Source organism: Trematomus bernacchii, unplaced genomic scaffold (genome assembly GCF_902827165.1).
Source record: "Trematomus bernacchii unplaced genomic scaffold, fTreBer1.1, whole genome shotgun sequence".
NCBI classification, from domain to species: Eukaryota; Metazoa; Chordata; class Actinopteri; order Perciformes; family Nototheniidae; genus Trematomus; species Trematomus bernacchii.
The window spans coordinates 346,984-367,309 of NW_022987671.1; the positions used below are offsets into that span (position 1 = coordinate 346,984).

The 20,326-nt window shown below is 40.6% G+C and overlaps 2 protein-coding genes across 2 annotated transcripts; both read left to right on the forward strand.

The window, feature by feature from the left end:
• Nucleotides 1-680: 680 nt before the first annotated feature.
• LOC117487436 (tripartite motif-containing protein 16-like) lies at nt 681-2,936 on the forward strand. Its single transcript, XM_034136056.1, has one exon. The coding sequence runs from the start codon at nt 752-754 to the stop codon at nt 2,402-2,404; it is 1,653 nt and encodes a 550-aa protein (XP_033991947.1). The 5' UTR covers nt 681-751; the 3' UTR covers nt 2,405-2,936.
• Nucleotides 2,937-3,508: 572 nt separating this feature from the next.
• Nucleotides 3,509-19,275, forward strand: nol7 (nucleolar protein 7). The gene is made up of 8 exons (XM_034136077.1): nt 3,509-3,743; nt 4,536-4,596; nt 4,885-4,931; nt 5,031-5,056; nt 6,429-6,513; nt 8,410-8,531; nt 16,419-16,496; nt 18,739-19,275. Exons 1-8 carry the CDS (start codon nt 3,568-3,570, stop codon nt 18,807-18,809), a joined length of 666 nt encoding a protein of 221 aa, XP_033991968.1. The 5' UTR covers nt 3,509-3,567; the 3' UTR covers nt 18,810-19,275.
• Nucleotides 19,276-20,326: the final 1,051 nt, after the last annotated feature.

Sequence of the window (20,326 nt, forward strand, 5' to 3'; positions counted from 1 at the left end):
GAGTTTCTTCCCGTTAAGTGGGTATGACACATTCATAGTTTGTTAAATGTTAAGAAGCCCTGAGACACAGTTTAGTGAAAAAAAAAGCCCCATAGCCCCCGCTAACAGGTTAAAGAGACATGGGCTCCATTGTAAACACGTTATACACACCTTATCTTACTCAAGCAATTAGAATATAATAAGGATCAAAGTGCAGTGCCTCTTCCAGGACTTTCCTAAAGTTTGAAACACATTTGTCTTACGGGGCTTTACAAACTATACAGCATACAATCTGTCCTGAGACCCTTGCAGCCAACAAGTAACACCCCAAAATAAACCCAACAACAACAAGGCATGCACTAAATCAAATTAAAACATATACCATCCATATAACAAAAATGACTGGATCTGCTGAGGTGACTACTTCCTGTAACTCATGTGAATCGAAGTTCTTGAACAGGTCTACAGATTTAGTTGTGCGAATACACAGTAGGAAGTAGAATTTAAACAAATGAAGCCATTGTTTTGTTTCTCTGTAAAAGTCCCAAAACTCTGCTGAAAACCCTTTAAAGCCTGACTCGCGTGAGCTGGCGGTCAAAGGTCGAAGTACGGCTTTGCTAACGGCATGTTGTAAAGGACAGAAAACACACCCTGCCTCTCATAAAGTTCAGCTGATTCCTCACTCACTGCTGCAGGGGAACCAGAGCAGACGGAGAACACATTGGTTCTGTTCAGAGAAAATTATTAACAGTCATTAACACTGAGAGGTGAAATGGCGCAGCGAGGAAATCACATCAACCAAGAAATAATCTGCTGTACGATCTGTCTGGATCTACTGAAGCACCCGGTGACTATTCCCTGTGGACACAGTTACTGTATGGACTGTATTCTAAGCTTCTGGCATGGAAAGGTAATCTACAGCTGCCCTGTGTGTAGAAAGAGCTTCACACCGAGGCCTGTCCTGCTGAAAAACACCATGTTAGCAGCTTTAGTGGAGGAGCTGAAGAAGACTGGACTTGATGAAGCTCCTGCTGATCACTGCTATGCTGGAGCTGAAGACGTGGCCTGTGATGTCTGCACTGGGAGAAAACTGAGAGCCTGTAAGTCCTGTCTGCAGTGTCTGATCTCTTACTGTGAGAAACACCTCCAGCCTCATTATGAATTGCCTGCCTTTGGAAAACACAAGCTGGTGGAGCCCTCCAAGAAGCTCCAGGAGAGCATCTGCTCTCGTCACCACGAGGCGATGAAGATGTTCTGCCGCACTGATCATCAGTGTATCTGTTATCTCTGCTCTGTGGATGAACATAGAGGCCATGAAACAGTGTTAGCTGAAACAGAAAGGACTGAGAGGCAGAGAGAGCTGGAGGGGAGTCGGCAAATCATCCAGCAGAGAATCCAGGACAGAGAGAAGGAGGTGAAGCGGCTTCAAGAGGAAGAGGAGGCTATAGACTGCTCTGCTGATAAAGCAGTGGAGGACAGTGAGAAGATGTTCACTGAGCTGATCCGTCTCATGGAGAAAAGAAGCTCTGATGTGAAGCAGCAGGTCAGATCCCAGCAGAAGAGGGAAGTGAGTCGAGTCAAAGAGCTTCAGGAGAAGCTGGAGAAGGAGATGGCTGATCTGATGAAGAAAGACGCTGAGCTGAAGCTGCTGTCTCAGGAAGAGGATCTCAACACGTTTCTTCAAAGCTCACTGCCACCTCTGAGTGAATCTACAGAATCATTCAGCATCAACGTCCGTCCTCTCAGATACTTTGAGGACGTGACAGCAGCCGTGTCAGATCTCAGGGATAAACTACAGGACGTCCTGATGGACAAATGGAAAAACGTCTCACTGAATGTGAGTAAAGTGGATGTTTTGCTGCCACAACCAGAGCCAGAGACCAGAGCTGGATTCCTAAAATATTCACGTGAAATCACTCTGGATCCAAACACAGCACACACACAGCTGTTATTATCTGAGGGGAACCGGAAAGCTACAGTAACGAGACACACCCAGGCCTATCCCAGTCACCCAGAAAGATACAAGGATTATGTTTGGCAGGTCTTGAGTAAAGAGGGTCTGACTGGTCGTTGTTACTGGGAGGTGGAGTGGAGAGGAGGTCTTTCTATAGCCGTCTCATACAAGAACCCCAGCTCTGAAGAATGTAGATTTGGATACAATGACAAATCCTGGGCGTTAGAGTGTGACAAAAACAATTATAAATTCTGGCACAACGGTGTAAAAACTCCCCTCTCAGGTCATTGGTGCAACAGGATAGGAGTTTACCTGGATCACGATGCAGGTATTCTGTCTTTCTACTGCATCATGGATGACACCATGACCCTCCTCCACAGAATACAGACCACTTTCACTGAGCCTCTAAATGCTGGACTTTGGATTTATGTGTTTCCTGGAAAGAATGCTGAGTTCTGTAAACTCATCTAGACAGAAGTGAATCACTCTGTTTCTCTTCCACTGCAGGGCTCTGCAGAGAGGAAGCAGCAGACCTTCTTTATCCTGCACACCTTGTTCTCTCTGTGATCATTTGTAAAGACGTCTATAACGTCGCAAACTGAAAACACATCAATTTCAACTGTACCTTGGCAATTAAGTTATTGCTGGAAAAAAAAGCGCCGCACTTGTTGAGTTAATTTAGGCCTTGTAACTGATTCACCAGCACTTATATGATCTTGCTTGAAGTGAATATATCTGCACTTTCCTTGTTGTTCGGAGTCGATTCTTTATGGTTTTTGCCCTTATTGTAAGTCGCTTTGGATAAAAGCGTCAGCTAAATGATATGTAATAATAATAATATGTAATATATGTAATAACCACATGTGTTTGTTATTGTAGGTATTATAGAGGTGTAATCATCCTGATCATAATCAATAAGGAGAGGATTGATGAGCTCAGTGTGGATGAAATCAATGAAGAGACTTTCCTGATGTGTAAACAAACTGCAGCTTTACATGATGAATAAACAGACATCAATAACGTGTTTTTATTATGGTATTTATTCCCAAAGCCTGTGGACAAATGTAATATGAGAGGTAATAATAAATAATACAAGGAATTATAATAAAAAATACATTAAAGAGAGAAACAAAAAACACATAAATAAACAAACAATAATAACAAGAAACAAAAAATTATAATAAATAAACAAATACAAAATACATAAATAAACAAATAATAATAATAAATACAAAAATGTATAATAAAAAGTACAATAAATGAAAAATACAAGCAATTACGACAAATCATTTTTAATGAATAAAATAAAATAAATAAAATAAATAAAATAAATAAAATAAATAAAATAAATAAAATAAATAAAATAAAATAAATAAAATTGTATTTATTTCATGTGTGTATTTCATAAATAAATAAATAATACAAACAATTATATTAAAAAATAAAACAGTTATATCAAAACAAATCATAATAATAGAAAACAATATATTTAATAAAAACAGCACTAATGCTAATTGTATTGTTTGTGTTTTTATTGGTAATTCTCTTCTCGACCGCTAGGGGGCAGTCGTTCCCATTTGTCCCATGATAACCCCGTCACCACGCGGCTTGATGACGTCTCTTCTCCAGCCAACATGGTGAAGAAACAACGTGGGGAAACATCTTCGTCTCTAAAGATGGAGAAACACTCGGATAACTTCAATTTGATTCTTGAGTCCAGCGACGACGAGGCTCCAGAAGAAGTGACGTTTGAAGACTCAAAGGCTCAGGCTCTGAAGAGCATGAAGCTCGCGCTGGACACCGCGAGGAGGTAACCAAACTCCATTTGAAAAACAGACTTTTAATGTTTTTATTCATAATAGTCCGGAAAAGTCTCCAAAACAAATATACTATCACCTATTCTGATTTATTAGGACACATTTTACACGTCGGTGGTCATATTTAGCACTGATCAGCTCTTTATAAACACATGTGTGAACCAGAAGGTTAACAACCAGCCAAACTCCATTAAAATATCCCAGATTTTTAAGGTTTTTCATGATAAACATGCACTGATCAGCTCCATATATATGTGTGTATTTGACAGAGTTGGGAAGTAACTAGGTACATTAATAACTCCAGAAGGTAAAGAACCAGCCAAACTTCATTATTAAAATAAATCTCACTTTTAAGGGGTTTCGTGATAAGTCAGAATAAAATTACCAAAACGAGAATTTTATCACATAATGTGATTTATTTGCACATATTTGACACTTCGGCTTCAATATTTATCACTGATCAGCTCTTTATGTGTGTGTTTGGTTCACAAATGCACACCGCTACCATAATGTGCAGGTTTTAGGAAGACAGAAAATACTATGTAGTTTTTTTTTAGTGAAGCTTTATTTTGGGACAAAATGAACAGAACCCACTCAAAAGTCGAGTTGAGGCATTTACGTGTGTGTGTGTGTGTGTGTGTGTGTAGGAGCAAGATTCACCATATTTGACAGTTTGTTAAATGGAGTTTGGTTTGACAATTCGTCCAGAGAGAACAGGCCAATATTAAACCAGGATAACGGAACATATTAGAAAACATAATGTGGTTGCATTTCTCTGTTTGCAGGGACAAAGAGCTGCTGAAAGAGAAGAGGAAGAAGAGACAGGAATTATTCCAGGAACAGAAGGTAAGTGTGTTTTAAAATGTCCATTAAAACCATTTCATAGACTCGATGGTTACTGTTATTGATTGTTTAAGGACAGTTCTTGTCTAAATGTGTTTTTTAGTATCCATTAGAATAGCCTGATTTCAGCCACTAGGAAACTTATTTTGGGAAATAATTAATATACCATGGCAGGTATTAATAAATCCCTGTTTTTCAAATTGTCATATGTATAGCGACAGAAAATGACATTACCCATGTGATTGTAATGTGCAATGAAATAAGGATCCTGTCATTCTGCTGTTTTAACAGAAAAGGAAGCTCTTACCGGCCGCCGTGTTGGAGGAAATCGACTCAAAGTGAGTTTACCGGTCTGATTTAATTCTGCAGCTTCTTAATTTCAAACCGTTTCTCCTCCGTCTCTGATTTCAAACGCTAACATCTGCTCTATTTCACAGGAAGCAGAAACAGTCTGAAGACGAAGGTGAGGAAGATTTCTGCCCTCAGGATTGACTCTTCCTCAGCTTAAACTGGCTCAGTAATGCCTGGAGGGAATCTCCTCAAATTGGTCCAAAATGTCCACTTAGACTCAACGATGGACTGCTTTGAATTTGGGGGGGTCTTTTATAACTATAGAATCAATTTGATAATGATTTGATAATCACACCTCTCCGCCTCCTCACTAAGGCCAAAGTGTCACCCCTTCCTGCTCCTAAGAGTTTTCCCAAATCACTCCTTTGCAGTGGCTAAAATCCCATGAGATTATTTTGTAACTCCTTATTCCTGAATGTTCCTTTGTTGGCCACGTGGAGAGCTTGGGGGACCAGTGGGTAAAACATCCACTGGTCGTTTTGATTTATTGATCTTGAACATTTATTGCCAAAAAACGTAATCAAAAAACGAAAACAATATCAAAATGGAGCTTAAACTTTAGCAGCCGATTCTATTGATCTGTTCACTGAGGCTCAAATGCATTAATAAAAGTGAAGTAGATCAAAAACAAAATCAACTTGAATGCGGCTCTTATAGAGCGGTGCAGTGACGCGTCCTAAAACCCTGAAGTAAGCTGCTGGTTCCCTCGACAGAAAGCAACGGGATTTCTCCAGAGGATTTAGGAAAATAGCTGGAAATAAGTTCTGTGGAAACGAAGCTGTTTGATAAATGCACGTTTTGTTCAGCCGGATCATCTCCACATGTCTCTACTTTTATAATGTTCTAATCATAACTCTAATGGCCAGAAGCAAAATGCTAACGTTATGCTATAAAGGAACTACAGCAGGGTCGCTGCTTCAACGTCACGCCAACTTAAGATCCATATTCAAACATACAGACTCTAAATGGTACGAGTTGAAGCGTTTGTTTGAACAGTCTGCAGGAGGCAGGTACTTGCTTTCAAGCAGAACAGGGCAAACTAACTTAGAGGAGTGTTTACGTGTTCGGCGTAATGACGTACAACGTCCTCCACGACTTCTGTAGTCCTATTCAGCCACTTGGTAACAACCATCGTTTTTCAGACACGTCAACTCTTCAGAAATCACCAGTGGGGTCACTGCTGATGGATTTAATGTCGTAGAACAAAACGTGATCCGTCTCTTCAATGTGTCTCAACCACAGACCTTATTTCCAGATATTTTCCAAAACCCTATGGAGAGATCCCATTGGCTCTGAGACGAGGGAACAGGAAGTGGTGAAATGCTGACTCACTTCCTGGTTTTAGGACGCGTCACTGCACCGCTCTATACTCCTGATCCAGGACTCTTTACTACAAACATTAATGCTGAGTTAGGATCTTTCTGAGAGTGTTTTCTGACTGTTTGTAAAAGCAGCTTCTGATCTGTGTGACTCTGTTCCTCCAGCTGAAGACGAGCAGCAGGAAGCAGAAGGAGAGGAGAAGGAGACGAAGAAGAGGAAGAAGAGTGGGAAACTCGCTAATGCCAGAAAGTATGTCAATCTATTTTTATCTAAATTCTTGTTTTAAAAGCATGGACAGGGTTCCCGCGGGGTCTTAAAAAGTCTTAAAAAGTCTTAAATTTGATAATCTGAATTTAAGGCCTTAAAAAGGTCTTAAATATGACCAAAAAAATAAGAAAGGTCTTAAATATGATTTAGAAGGTCTTAAAAATGATGGGATTTGAAAGGTACTTCTGTGTTGCGATCGCGTCTAAAATGTGTTTTGGGGGACTTGTCCGGGCTGCAAAGTAACGGTAATAGCCTTTCAGTTCCCCCCAACAATTTGTATTGAAATAAATCAACATGGAACCAGTAATCACTAACTTTGTTTCCCCCGGCCCCTTATTGGAGAACACCCAGCTAGTAACCTAGCAACCAAGCTTCAGCTAGCGGCAGTCAGAAACTCATGTCTCTTCGAATCTACTTACAAATAAATATGGGGAAGTGTAAGTTCAACCGTATTTGGTTGGAAAACATCGAATTTAGTGCTTGGTTGAAACCAGTGGAGGGGAACGTGTTTGAAGCCCGCTGCACCTTTTGCAAAAGAAATTAGCGTTTTGTTTGGCTAATGTAGCGTTAGCTAGTGCAGCGTTAGCTAGTGCAGCAGCTCCCGCAACAACACCGTTGGATCTCCGGGCGACGTTTGGGTCTTCGACGTCAACCCTAAAAGCGGAGGTGCTGTAGTGTGTATACGCTAACTACCGTAGCTAAACACCAATCGTACAACAGCAACGATGAAAGATTGTAGCCAAGGCAGCAGAGCTCTGAATATAGCTCTTGTTTCTCTCTGTTTCTCTCGGTTTCTCTCGGTTTCTCTCGGTTTCTCTCGGTTTCTCTCAGGTCTCTCTATCTCTTCTCTCTCTCTATCTCTTCTCTCTCTATCTCTCTCTCTCTCTCTCTCTCTTCTCTCTCTCACACACACACGGGCTGCTCGATTATGGCAAAAATCATAATCACGATTATTGTGGTCAATAATTGATATCACGATTATTAAATAACATTATTCATTGACTTTGAAAACATCAATTTATTGAACTTTAAAACAAATAATTAGAACAGTATCTTTTTAACTGTTGATTACCCTGAACGTATAATTCAACTGAAAAACCAATACAAAAATAAATTAAATAAATGATATATTTAAATAAATAATATCAAAATAATAAATACCAATAAACAAAATCAACAAATATTTTGGAGCGCACTTCCACAAGCTACTAAACATATATAAATATGATAAATAAAAATTAATTAGACTAAAATTAATTAGATCAAATATGTCGTAGTGCACTGTCACAACCTAGCAAAGCTAAATAATAGTTTTTTTTCGATTATGTTGTTTTTGTAATTGTGGCAGGCCACGATTAAGGCGATTAAAATACGATTAATTGCACAGCCCTAACACACACACAAGCACACACAGAGACACATACACACTTTTTGTACACAGTTCTGTACTGTTATGCTGTTATGTTCAGTCATTGTTCTTATGTTGAACATGAATACATTTGATTTGTAAGTAATTATGGGACGTATTTCTTCTTTCATAGCCATTTTCCTTCATACTTTCTTGCCGTGAAATAGGTCTTAAATTCTATTCGAAGTGGTCTTAAAAAGGTCTTAAAAAGTCTTAAATTTGAGTTGGCGAAACCTGCAGGAACCCTGATGGAGTTGCTGGATGACTTGAACTCGTAACTGATCATCAAAGTAGCTTGACTAAGGGTTAAAGGTTTCTAATTACTCTGATGAAACTGTTTCCTGTGTGTAGAATTGCTCGACTTTATTAGTCGACTACTTGTGTAGCATTAAAAGGAATAAGAAACCTCTCTAAATGTTAATGTGTATAAGAGGAAACTTTGTCTAATGTGTTTATTGAAACGGTTTCAGTCTGAAGGGGAAGTACACGGTGCAGACGGTGAAGCACGGAGCCTCCAAGGCGTCTCAGCGTCAGAAAGCTGAGGACTTCCTGCAGAGCAGACTCTATGGAGCGGGGAGCTGCCGGACCACAAGTAACAACTCTCTACAGCTCATTCACATTCAAGATTCAAGGCTTTTATTGTCATGTGTTCGTAGCTACAGTCAGGGGTTAAATTGGGCCGGGGCTGTCCGGGGCTAAGCCCCGGCACATAGGAAAAGCTCTGACGTCATCACCCTCGCATATTTTTAACAATGTATGCAGCATGCCTATATCATATGTTTACACAAAAAAGATATACATGTTAAAACTTTTCTTTCTATATGTTTAAGGTTCTTAATAATTCGAAAAATCAATAAAACACTCTTTCTAGCAGTAGGGAGCATAAATAAGAAGACGCGACGATGACTTGCACTTTTCAAATTTTTCGCGGTTCCCCCTTATTTATTTTCTTCAAATCTACTTTGCTGATCGGCGACCACACAGTCTCTTCCGTCAGTCACACAGACAGCCAGCAGTGACAGGTGAATCCGGGAAAGGTGTGGAGAAAAATAGGTAATACGCTGACAGGTTTCTTAACATGAATTGCTCTGATATTCTACTTTTACGTTCGACTACCATTAAGTTAAATAACGTTTTTTTGTTTGACTAACTTTTGATCAAATCAAGCGTTTCTTAAACTAAGAGAAAGACACCAGCCAGTGGTCGATATTGTGGACTTTATTTTAGAATAGCAGATCTCTGCGACCAGCTATAGTTTGTCGGCTTAGTGTCAGTGAACGTGTGTCTCTGCTCCGATCGTGAGCTACACTGCAGCACCTCCCGCGGGACTCTCCTGCGGTTCCTCCGTGCAGAGCGCCCGTTTCCTAAACCATGCTATGCAGGGGCGGTTCTAGGGGGGGGCAAACAGGGGCCAGTGCCCCCGTAACACTGACCCCTCCAAAAAAAAGTTACAATATTACGATTTATTGGAACTAAATCAAATCAGAGACCCGGATGTACAGTGGAGATTTAACTGTTCATTACCTTATAAAAGCAAATACTGTTTATGTTTTTTAATTAAATTGTCACTTAAAGTTACTAAAGCAAATACTAAAAATGAAAAAAACTACTGAAACACAGGACTGTAACTTAAATTGACCAAAACAAATACCAATTACTGTATTATGTTTATTTTACAAAATTACTTTATACTGTCTTTGTCAATTTAACCTGCTTTTATTGTGCCCCTCTCATGAAATAACTGGCCCCAGCCTGATGCTATGTATGTGTGTGCATAAAGCTGAGATATGCATATATTTATTTCCTTTCTCTTTGAAAGTTTCAGAGGTTAAAGTGAGGCATGATGCAGAAATGAGAAATGAGTGAAGCAAAAAAGAGGAAACTTACAGACTTCTTTAAAAGGTATGCAAGACATCACTGCTGCTTAGCGTGTCAAAGCCATTTGTATCTTTTATTTATTCACCATAAGTTCCTTTGTTAATTATCCTACATTTAAATGCAGAGTTGAGCAGAACAAGGCAGGTGATGGGCGAGCAGGGAAGCTTGGAAAAGAGAGAGGATCAGAGCAGCGTAAAGAAGGGAAGGGAGTGGAGGAACGAGAGGAGAGGAGAGGAGTAGAGCAGGCTGAGGAGAGGAGAGCAGAGCAGCCTGAGGAGGACAGAGGAGCAGGGCAGTTTGAGGAGAGCAGAGCAGCCTGAGGAGGACAGAGGGGCAGGGCAGCCTGAGGAGAGCAGAGCAGCCTGAGGAGGACAGAGGGGCAGGGCAGCCTGAAGAGAGCAGAGCAGAGCAGCCTGAGGAGGACAGAGGGGCAGGGCAGCCTGAGGAGAGCAGAGCAGAGCAGCCTGAGGAGGACAGAGGGGCAGGGCAGCCTGAAGAGAGCAGAGCAGAGCAGCCTGAGGAGGACAGAGGGGCAGGGCAGCCTGAAGAGAGCAGAGCAGAGCAGCCTGAGGAGGACAGAGGAGCAGGGCAGCCTGAGGAGAGCAGAGCAGAGCAGCCTGAGGAGAGGAGAGCAGAGCAGCCTGAGGAGGACAGAGGAGCAGGGCAGTTTGAGGAGGACAGAGGAGCAGGGCAGCCTGAGGAGAGCAGAGCAGAGCAGCCTGAGGAGGACAGAGGAGCAGGGAAGCCTGAAGAGAGCAGAGCAGGGCAGTTTGAGGAGGACAGAGGAGCAGAGCAGGGAAGCAGTGTAGGAAAGGCTGACAACTTGCCTGACTGCTGGAATCAAAGTCAATTTGAATATTTTACACAGAAATATCCATTTCTAATAATTGGAAATAAAAAAATAGGATGCAAATCATGCAGGGAAGCGGGATCCCTTGGGGCAATGAGAACAGGGAAACAGAGGTACTCATTCTCTACTGAATGGCAGAACTGTAGGGTAGGCCCATATGGCAACAGCAATGAGAAGCAAATGAAATCTTTGAGAAAGAAAATAAATGAACATAGTGTCTCACAGAGTCACAAATTAGCACAGGACATAGTAAAAAGACAAAATGAAGAAGCTTTAAAATCAAGCTTTCTAAAAACTCAAAAAGACATTTTGGCTTCCACCCATAATGTCTTTAGAACGGCATACTACATTGCAAAAAATAACCGGCCATACTCTGATCATCCTGGACTAATAGAACTACAAATGATAAATGGTGTAAATGTTGGCCGTGTACTCCACTCAAATGTTACATGTACAGACATTGTACATTTTATCTCAAAAGAAATGAGGGAAGCCCTATTGGCAAGTATCAAAGTGACCCGACCAAAGCTAACTGTTCTTGTGGATGAAAGCACATCATTAAGCAAGAAGTCTTGTCTTATTGTGTACCTAAGAACGTCAGTTGATAGCTCAGAGCCAGTGACCTTCTTCCTAGATCTTCTCGAGCTAGAGAGTACAACTGCAGATGGAATCATTAGTCAACTACTGAACTGTCTACAGAAATATGGTCTTGATGATGCTTTTCTGAAAGAATGTCTGGTGGGATTCTGCTCAGATGGAGCCTCCGTAATGGTAGGCAGAAAGAATGGTGTCTACACAAAACTGAGAAGTAAGTACCCAGGCCTCATAGGCTGGCATTGTCTAAACCAGGGGTTCCCAACCCCCGGTCCGCGGACCGGTACCGGGCCGCAGAGGTGTTACTGCCGGGCCGCGAAATAGCTGTGAGTTTATCGTAATATTTGCAGAATTATAAATATATAAAAATATTTTATCATAATATTTTTTCAAAAAGTGTTTAATTTTCGCACCTATGCCACCAGTCATATTATTTCATCCAGTAGCTCGTGCACACGAGCATGTTACCGGTGCGCCAAGTAGGAAGAGGAGCGCACAGGAGACAACCGTTTGATTGCAGACTGTTATGTTTATGTGGGGAAATGGTGGTGCATACATTATTTGAGATATATTTCAAACTCGGACTTCATTTTAAGGACATGTCGGCCAGGGGTGTAGAGCTATTTGTTTAAGCACCGGATTGGCAAAACAGAAGAGTAAACCAGTCTGCCTTGATCTATGAATTAATGTCCGGGACTCTCACGATCTGCTGCCCGCAGCTGCTTTATAGAAGGAAACCCTCCTTCACTTCTTAAAACGGCTGCAGCATCCGGAGGCAGCGGGACGTATACTCCGCTTCTGAGAAGTGCAGCACCAGTATGACTGTGTTTAACTTCATCAGAACAGTTTAAGAGTGACTGCAGGCTGCTACGTGTTAACCACACACACCTATACACACACATCTACACACATCGAACTGCCCGATTACTCCCCCTTTTATTAGTTTTATGAAGGAGATGTCCAGTCAGTCACCAAGGCGCATGATGTGTGTGTGTATGTGCTCTGCTCAGCTCAGCTCTGTGTGTTCGGTGTGTTTGTGTCTGTCCGACACCGGCATTTGTTTTCAAATGTTTATGAACAGTAATTTACACACATATGGCTAACTCCATATATGCGGCTGTTCCCAAAATAAATTAGTTTAATCTTAATCTCGATGTAGTGCTAATGCTGTCGGAGTGCACCGGAACGAACGACACTATCATAATATCTTCTGAAAACAAATGCCAGTGTTCATAATGCGGCTTCTCCTCGTTTTCCCAGCATTCACTGGATTATCCGTAAATCATACAAACAAAACCAAAACGTTAATTTATCTGTTTTTCCCGTTTTGGTTTAAAAACTGAATAACGTCGGTTTTTTTGGTTTTCCGAAAAACCAAAAAATGATACCGGTTCTTTTTTAAACTTTGTTAATATGTTTTGGATGCATATTGTTCTAGTATTTGTTCAGGCTGTTACATACAATTAGCCTCTGTTGCTACCTGCTGGTGGTGAGTAAATATTAAAATCAGTTAAAATTGACAACCGGTCCGCGATTTTTTTTTAATGTATCTGCCGGTCCTTGGCACAATAAAGGTTGGGAACCCCTGGTCTAAACCATAGGTTGGAGTTGTCTGTGTCAGATGCAGTCAAGCACTGCACCAAAACCAACCACTTCACAGCTTTTCTTGACAAGCTATACTGTCTCTATCATCAGTCACCAAAGAACTTAAGAGAGCTTGATGCTGCAGTCTCTGAAGTGGGTGTATGCTTGAGGAAGATTGGTCGCGTCCTCGGGATAAGGTGGGTGGCTTCATCTTTTAGGACAGTAAATGCTGTTTGGACCATGTATGCTGCACTCTATCATCACCTCACATCTGCAAGTGTAGATGTGAACCGTTCCTCAAATGATAGATGCATGTATGAGGGGCTAGCAGCAAAGCTGACGTCAGTTGCTTTTGTTAAAAACCTGGGACTGATGATGGATGCACTTGAGGAGCTGAAAGACCTGTCTGAGGCTCTACAGTCGAGAGACATTAGACTGTCTCAATCAGTAAATCTGATCAAAAGACAGCTAGATGTTTTTAAAACCATGAGCAGGAACCCAGACAGTGGTCTGTTCTACAAAACCGCATGTGAGGCAGAGCAGCAAGGTGTTTTTAATGGCATAACACTACGCAATGACCCAAGGCAGAAGATAATAGATCCCACAAAGTTTTATGCAGCACTATGCAAAAGCATGGAAACAAGGATGGTCACAAGTGAAGAGGAATCCCTCTTTCAAAAGGTCAATGTTCTTGATACAAAGACATGGCCAAGCCCTCTACCATTAATGTATGGTGAGTGTGAAATAAGAGAGCTATGCACTCTTTTGAAAATCGGATTCTCTGGTGTTAAGCAAAGTTATAGGGACTTTAAGGAGAATGCCAGTGTGCCGATGCACATGTCCCTTCTAAAGCTTAAGAATGCAGTGGAAACCATTGCTGTGAGCAGTGCAGAGTGTGAGAGGGGTTTCTCAGAAATGAATGCAGTTGTAACATCAATGCGCTCACAACTGAAAACTCAAAATGTCTCTGCTCTAATGTTCATTCAAATGGTTGGACCTCCTCTTACCTCTTGGGACCCCACGAAATATGTGAGGAAGTGGGTGGCTACCAGAAGGTCTGCAGACCATTTAGCCTGTAGACAAAGATGCACGACTACACAGGCTTCCCCCTATCAGCCCATCTGGGATTTGATGAAGTAGCTGGTCGTACATACAGTAATGTTGTTGAACTGCTTATATTGATGTGGACTTTCATTCCTCAATCAGTTCAGATAGGGTAATGTCTCTGTACTCATATCGTTTTTTTTTTAATGTTCTTGAGTAAGTGTGCAGAGAAATGTTGACTTAAAATGGCAATTTGAAGGTCTGTAATTTGTGAAAAATGTTTGTGTATATATTAATAGTTTCAAATGTAAATTTATTCCAGTTAAATAATACTAATAAAAAGACGGTCTAATTAACATACTTTCTATGTTTACTGTCTCGATTGGTGGCATCAAATAGTGCATCTGATACAGGAGCAGTTGCTTTAGGATTGGGCCTCATATATAGCCCGCTAGCCCCCCCCCCCCCAAAAAAACACAGCCCCCCCACATGTCAAATCCCAATTTAACCCCTGGCTACAGTGTAGATATATCAATGAACATCTGAGGTCACAGGCTCCTCCAACAGAGCAACACAATAACACAGATACAATACTGCGAGTAAATACAAATAGAATAGAAATAGTGCAAGGAGAGTCTATATAAGTAATTGGAATATGATATATTAGATAATGTGTAAGTTGCAAGCAGATGAATGTTATGGATGTTCTTTCAAAAGTTCAGGTGTTTAAAGTCTTGTGGGATGAAACTGTCTGAGTCTGGTGGTTTTATTTAGATAATAATAATACATGACACTTATATAGCACTTTTCTAGAAACTCCAAAAGGTCTCCTATTATTCTATTTGTAGGCATATATATATTATGGGTCTCAGATATATACAAATCTATAAAAACACATGTCTATGATGTGTTTTGCTCCAAGTACCAAACAGATCACCCATTCTAGCCCTGATTGGCCCGTGGGTGGAAAGCCAGCCCACATTTTAGTAATGTCAAAATCTGGATCAGCTCCGTTGTACCCCCGTTTTTAGAGATGTGGGTACGGAGGAAAAGAGAGAGGGGTTTATTTCCTGACGCTGCGTGAGTCTCCTGACACACCGGGGACACATGGTGATGTATAAAAGACATGATAGGAGACCTTTAATGACTGAGGAGGTAAAGACAACAGTAGGGAGACTGTGGCTCAGTGGGGTGGTGCGCTGATCGTCCTGTCAGGGGAGCACTGGTTCAATCCCTAAGCATGTCGTTGTGTCCTTAGGCAAGACAAGTCCCTCCTGTGGGGGTCGCATGTGAGTAGCTTTGGATAAAAGCGTCCAAAAAGGGACATGTAATGTAATATATCTCAATCCTAATTATTCCCTGCTAACTTCCAACACCTGTTAGTTATTAAGGGTGGAGAATCAGAATAGCTTTATTCGTCCCACAGGGGAAATGCACGCTGTCTGTGGCTCTGCAGAAAAGAGCCACAGACAGCTTAATGTTACCTAAGTAGCATGCATTAAAACAATATATAATAAAAGTTACACGATTTGCAAAAAACACATCCTGTAACAGTTCTGAGGATTTAGCAGCCAGGTGTATATTGCACATTTATTAACGGCATTTTGGGGATTGTTTTTTACCCCGATGTGATTTAAACGCAGGCTATACTTTGTGACAGAAGTCTTTCAGACGATGATCTTTCTCAATTTGAGATCTGATCCGATCCCTGCAGAGAGAGACGGCCACATTTATATCAATAAATGAATATTATTTTAATATGATGCCCCTTCTGCTTGGAAAACAGAAGGAGCTGAAACTCTCAGATTTGATCAAGTCCACCTTTAAAGGACAGAGAACAAGAAACCATTGGTCGATGTGATTGCTCTTATATCTCATAATTCAAGTCTTTTTAAATGATAACAGTTTATTTTATCTGCATATTGACTGGGTAATGTGCCGTTTCATTAGTGTTTTACAGCTGTATTCGTCTGCCTGTATTGTTTATGCAGATGCATAGTGCCCCCACGGCCACTAGGGGGCCCCCAAGCTGGGAGCTCAGGTTCAGCCTCAATATATTTGGGGAGAATTAAAATGAGCCGTCTTCATTTGTAGACAGCCAAGCCCCCTCCTGTGTTCGGTGAAGCATTATATGCTTACAAATCAAATGTAGGCAAAGCTGTGGCTTGTGTTTTTGGTGATCAATAACGTCCAAGTCATCGTTAGGCTCTCACCCAATGAGTGACGTCTGAGGAAGATGAAAAATGTAATTGTTGAATAAATGCTGCACCTTATTGTTTACTTTTTTTAAATATAATTTTTGGTAAGTTTCAATTGCTTGTTTTTCCTGAAATCAGCCTGTTTTCCTCGTACAGTGTAACGGACTGATGCGTCTCCACAGATCCTCTCAAAGGCTTGTAGTCCAAACAGCTAGAAGCCTCTCAGACAGGTCGCTCCTAAAAAAGAGACCTTAATCTCATGAGACTTCTACCTGGTTAAATAAAGGATATATATATATATATATTTGAGTGTTTGTGTTTCTGCTTCCAGGCAACGAGCTGCTGTCCCTGGAGAACAAGAAGGGGAGGAACAAAAGTGCAGCGGTGACGTTTGTCAATAAAGACTGGGGTAAGGTTTTTAACCGTGCGCATCATTTTACTTCATTATGTAATAACTGCCACAGTTGAATTTTATAATTAGATATAAGTAATCGAAGGTGCTTAAATTCACACATTTTCTGCAAGAATCAAATATAAGATGTTTTAATATCTTCTTTTATTCAGCGTCTGTAAAGCCTGCTAGTTTATTATTTTAAAAAGTCTGTAGCGGCCAAATCATATAGAAATAAAACAGATAGTTAACTTAAAATGAGGGACCAGTTAGCGAATCTTACGCAGGAATCTCCGTTTGTGCTTTTATAACGTGATCCAATTTCATTAACAAAAGAACAATGAACAGGTTTCCTTGATTCCTTTCCTTAAGCCTTTCCTTGGTGGCTTTCCTTCCTCTTTATCCTGCTTGCATCCCCCTGGTTCTCTACTCCCTAGACCACCTGTCTCCAATATATACAATTACACCAGGTGCCCAAACATGCCTTAAAAAAAAAGCATAAAAACGACTTTAACTCACTTAAATAATAACACTGATTTAAGAATACATTCACTATAAATGTCAAGAAAATAAACGTTTAACTATTAAATAATATAAAGCAAAATATAGCTCCGACAGTGTCAGTAATGTGTCTCCTGCTCGAGCATTTTAATCCCAATATACGTCAGATTATTGAAGGAAAAGCAGGTTTTAATGAAGGGAACTTGTGCCCAATGTGTTGTTTCAGTGCGACGTGTGTCCCGATGTCACACTGACCCAGTTGAGTCACTATGCAGACTGAATGTCTTAACCCTCCTGCTATATTTGTTTTTCTGTCAAATCAATAATATCCCTGGCTCAATGTGACCCAGTGATGTTTAATCATCCACAAATGGTCAGAAACCCCAACATCCTGATTTTTAGACTGTACATAGTTGGTACCTTTTATTACTATCAATGAGTCAATATTTAGTGCAATAGAGCGGAGCAGGGAGGACGTATTCACCCTGAAGTGAGCTGCTGGTTCCCTCGACAGAAAGCAACGGAATTTCTCCGTAGGATTTAGGAAAATAGCTCAAAATAAGTTCTGTGGAAAACGAACCTGTTTGATAAATGCACATTTTGTTCAGCCGGATAATCTCCACATGTCTACCCTACTTTTATAATGTTCTAATGTCCAGAAGCAAAATGCTAACGTGATGCTATAAAGGAACTACAGGCGAGTCCAGCAGCACGACTTCAACGTCACGCCAACTTCAGATCCATATTCAAACACACAGATTCTAAATGGTACGAGTTGAAGCGTTTGTTTGAACAGTCTGCAGGAGGCAGGTACTTGCTTTCAAGCAGAACACGGCAAACTAACTTAGAGGAGTGTTTACGTGTTCGGCGTAATGACGTACAACGTCCTCCACGACTTCTGTAGTCCTATTCAGCCACTTGGTAACAAACATCGTTTCTCAGACACGTACACTCTTCAGAAATCACCAGTGGGGTCACTGCTGATGGATTTAATGTCCTAGAACAAAACGTGACCCGTCTCTTCAATGTGTCTCAATCACAGACCTTATTCACCTCTCACAGATCATGGGTCCATTAGAATAAGTCACTCGTTTTTCCACAAAACATATTCATTCATATTCATTCAAACATATTTCTACATTGGAAAAACCTTGATGTGAAATACATTTAGTTTTGCATAACATTCAACATTTTTTAAATTGTTTTAATGTTCACACTTTTGTTCCATCTGATGTTGATAGAGACGAGACGCCTCTTCGGTTCAGAGTTAAATCGACCCGTTCACTTAGAATCGAGCCAAATGAGTCATAAGGATTTGTATTGAAAGTGTTTTATCATATAGAAATAAAACAGGTAATTAACTTAAGGCACCAGTTAGCGAGTCTTACGCAGGGCAAGAATCTCCGTTTGTGCTTTTATTACACGATCCAATATCATTAACAAAATAACAATGAACAGGTTCACTAATCCTTTCCTTTAGCGTTTATATAATGTTGTGTTTTATATATTTTAAGTGTGTTTTATGAATTTGACTTTGTAAAGTGTCTTTGAGTTTCTAGAAAAGCGCTCTATAAATAAAATGTATTATCAGATGATTGAAGGAAAAGCCGGTTTAATGACATAACGAAGTGACATGTTATGGCTCAATGTGTTGTAGTGCGACGTGTGACCCGATGGCACACTGACCCAGATGAGTCAATATGCAGACTGAATATATCTGGATCCATCTCTGTGTCTAATCCCTCGTGTCTGTGCTCAGCCTGCAGTGAGAAAGCCAAAGCGGAGAAGCTGAAGAAGAGATGGATCCACAAGCAGCAGATCCCCTGCTGACGACATCAAAATACCATCCACCCACCAGAGGAGCCTTTAGGGTGAATTTAACGCACAGAAACCTGGAGGAAGACATCCGGAAAGGCGGTGGACGGACTGATGTTCACTTTTTGCAGCAGCTCAAATCCCTCAGTTCCTCGCGAAGATTCAAGATGCATCCGTTCGAAATGATGTAAAAAACAAATATCACAATATTTCTGTTCGTACACCTCTATCCACCGTGTGAATATATTGGAGGGTTGGCTATTGTTTTTGATTAACAGTCTGGTACAGTTTGTAACCTTACTTACTTTAATGCAGCCGATACGACCAGGAAAAGAATCTTGATCTGTTTCGATTTCACAAATCTAACAAGATATCTAAATAAATTCATTCATTGTCTAACCCTACCTCTCTCCCTCTCTCTCTCTCCTCTCTCTCGCCTCCCTCTCTCTCTCTCTCTCTCTCTCTCTCTCTCCTCTCTCTCCTCTCTCTCCTCCCTCTCCTCTCCTCTCCTCTCTCTCCTCCCTCTCCTCTCTCTCTCTCTCCTCCTCTCCTCCTTCTATTAATAGGGTTGACTATTGTTTTTGATTAATAAATCCAAATCCAAGATGATATCTGCTCTTATATCACGATATTTAAATAATGTCATTCATCGTCTAGCCCTAACTCGAGGGAAAGGAAACACAGGAACATTTGCAGCAGATAATTTTTGTTTTTTTTCAAAACGTTTGTTCTTGTTTCTGAACTGAGACGTTTCTGCATCAGTTCACTAAAGAGCAGAACGTGTGGATTCACAGGTAGACTTTCCACCTGTAGCCTTTATACGTTTAGATCACATGACCTGCTCTTCTCTTTCTGTTTAATGTGTTTCATTAAAAGCTTGTTATTTCTGTAAATATGTTTGAAAGACTGAGATGTGATTAAAAACCTCAGAAAAGAGTCGAGACTTGTTTTTATGCTAAGGTCACGTTTCCTCATCATTTAAACCGGCTAATTCCATATATTATTGGTCTAAATAAGCGTTTAAAGACTACTTTGGGATCAAGTTAATAACAAACTAATGTGCTTTAAGTAGAGACGTACAGATACTATTAAACACCTGAGCTTATGTCTTGTTAATTGCACTGTTGAGGAACCTGTGATTTTAGTTTGTCATGCATTACATAATTTTACATTACATTTAGCTGATGCTTTTATCCAAAGCAATTTACAATGACCAATTACAGGGACATCCTCCCTGGATTAACTGAAGGCTAAGTGCCTTACTCAAGGGCACACTAGTGGTGGTGTTCCTGGCGGGATTTTAACTCACAACCTTCTGATCTTCAGCCCACCTCACTATCCATTAGACCACCACTATCCCTTTATATATACTATAATTACACCGTAGTTTAGTATGTTATGACAATTAAATCTTGAATCAGGTAACTAATAATGAAAGCCAAAGATATGTTTGAGCTAAATTAGAAACTGTTGCTATTACTTTCACTTACAGTAAGTTTGAAAACTGCACAGCACATCACCAGGACGGAGCT

What these genes read in the sequence shown, in the direction of transcription:
- nol7 (XM_034136077.1), top strand. Translation starts at nt 3,568, where the DNA reads ATGGTGAAGAAACAACGTGGGGAAACATCTTCGTCTCTAAAGATGGAG. An exon ending in TTGGAGGAAATCGACTCAAA is followed by an intron (nt 4,932 to 5,030) that starts GTGAGTTTACCG and finishes TCTATTTCACAG; the next exon opens with GAAGCAGAAACAGTCTGAAG. An exon ending in GGGGAGCTGCCGGACCACAA is followed by an intron (nt 8,532 to 16,418) that starts GTAACAACTCTC and finishes TTCTGCTTCCAG; the next exon opens with GCAACGAGCTGCTGTCCCTG.
- LOC117487436 (XM_034136056.1), top strand. Translation starts at nt 752, where the DNA reads ATGGCGCAGCGAGGAAATCACATCAACCAAGAAATAATCTGCTGTACG.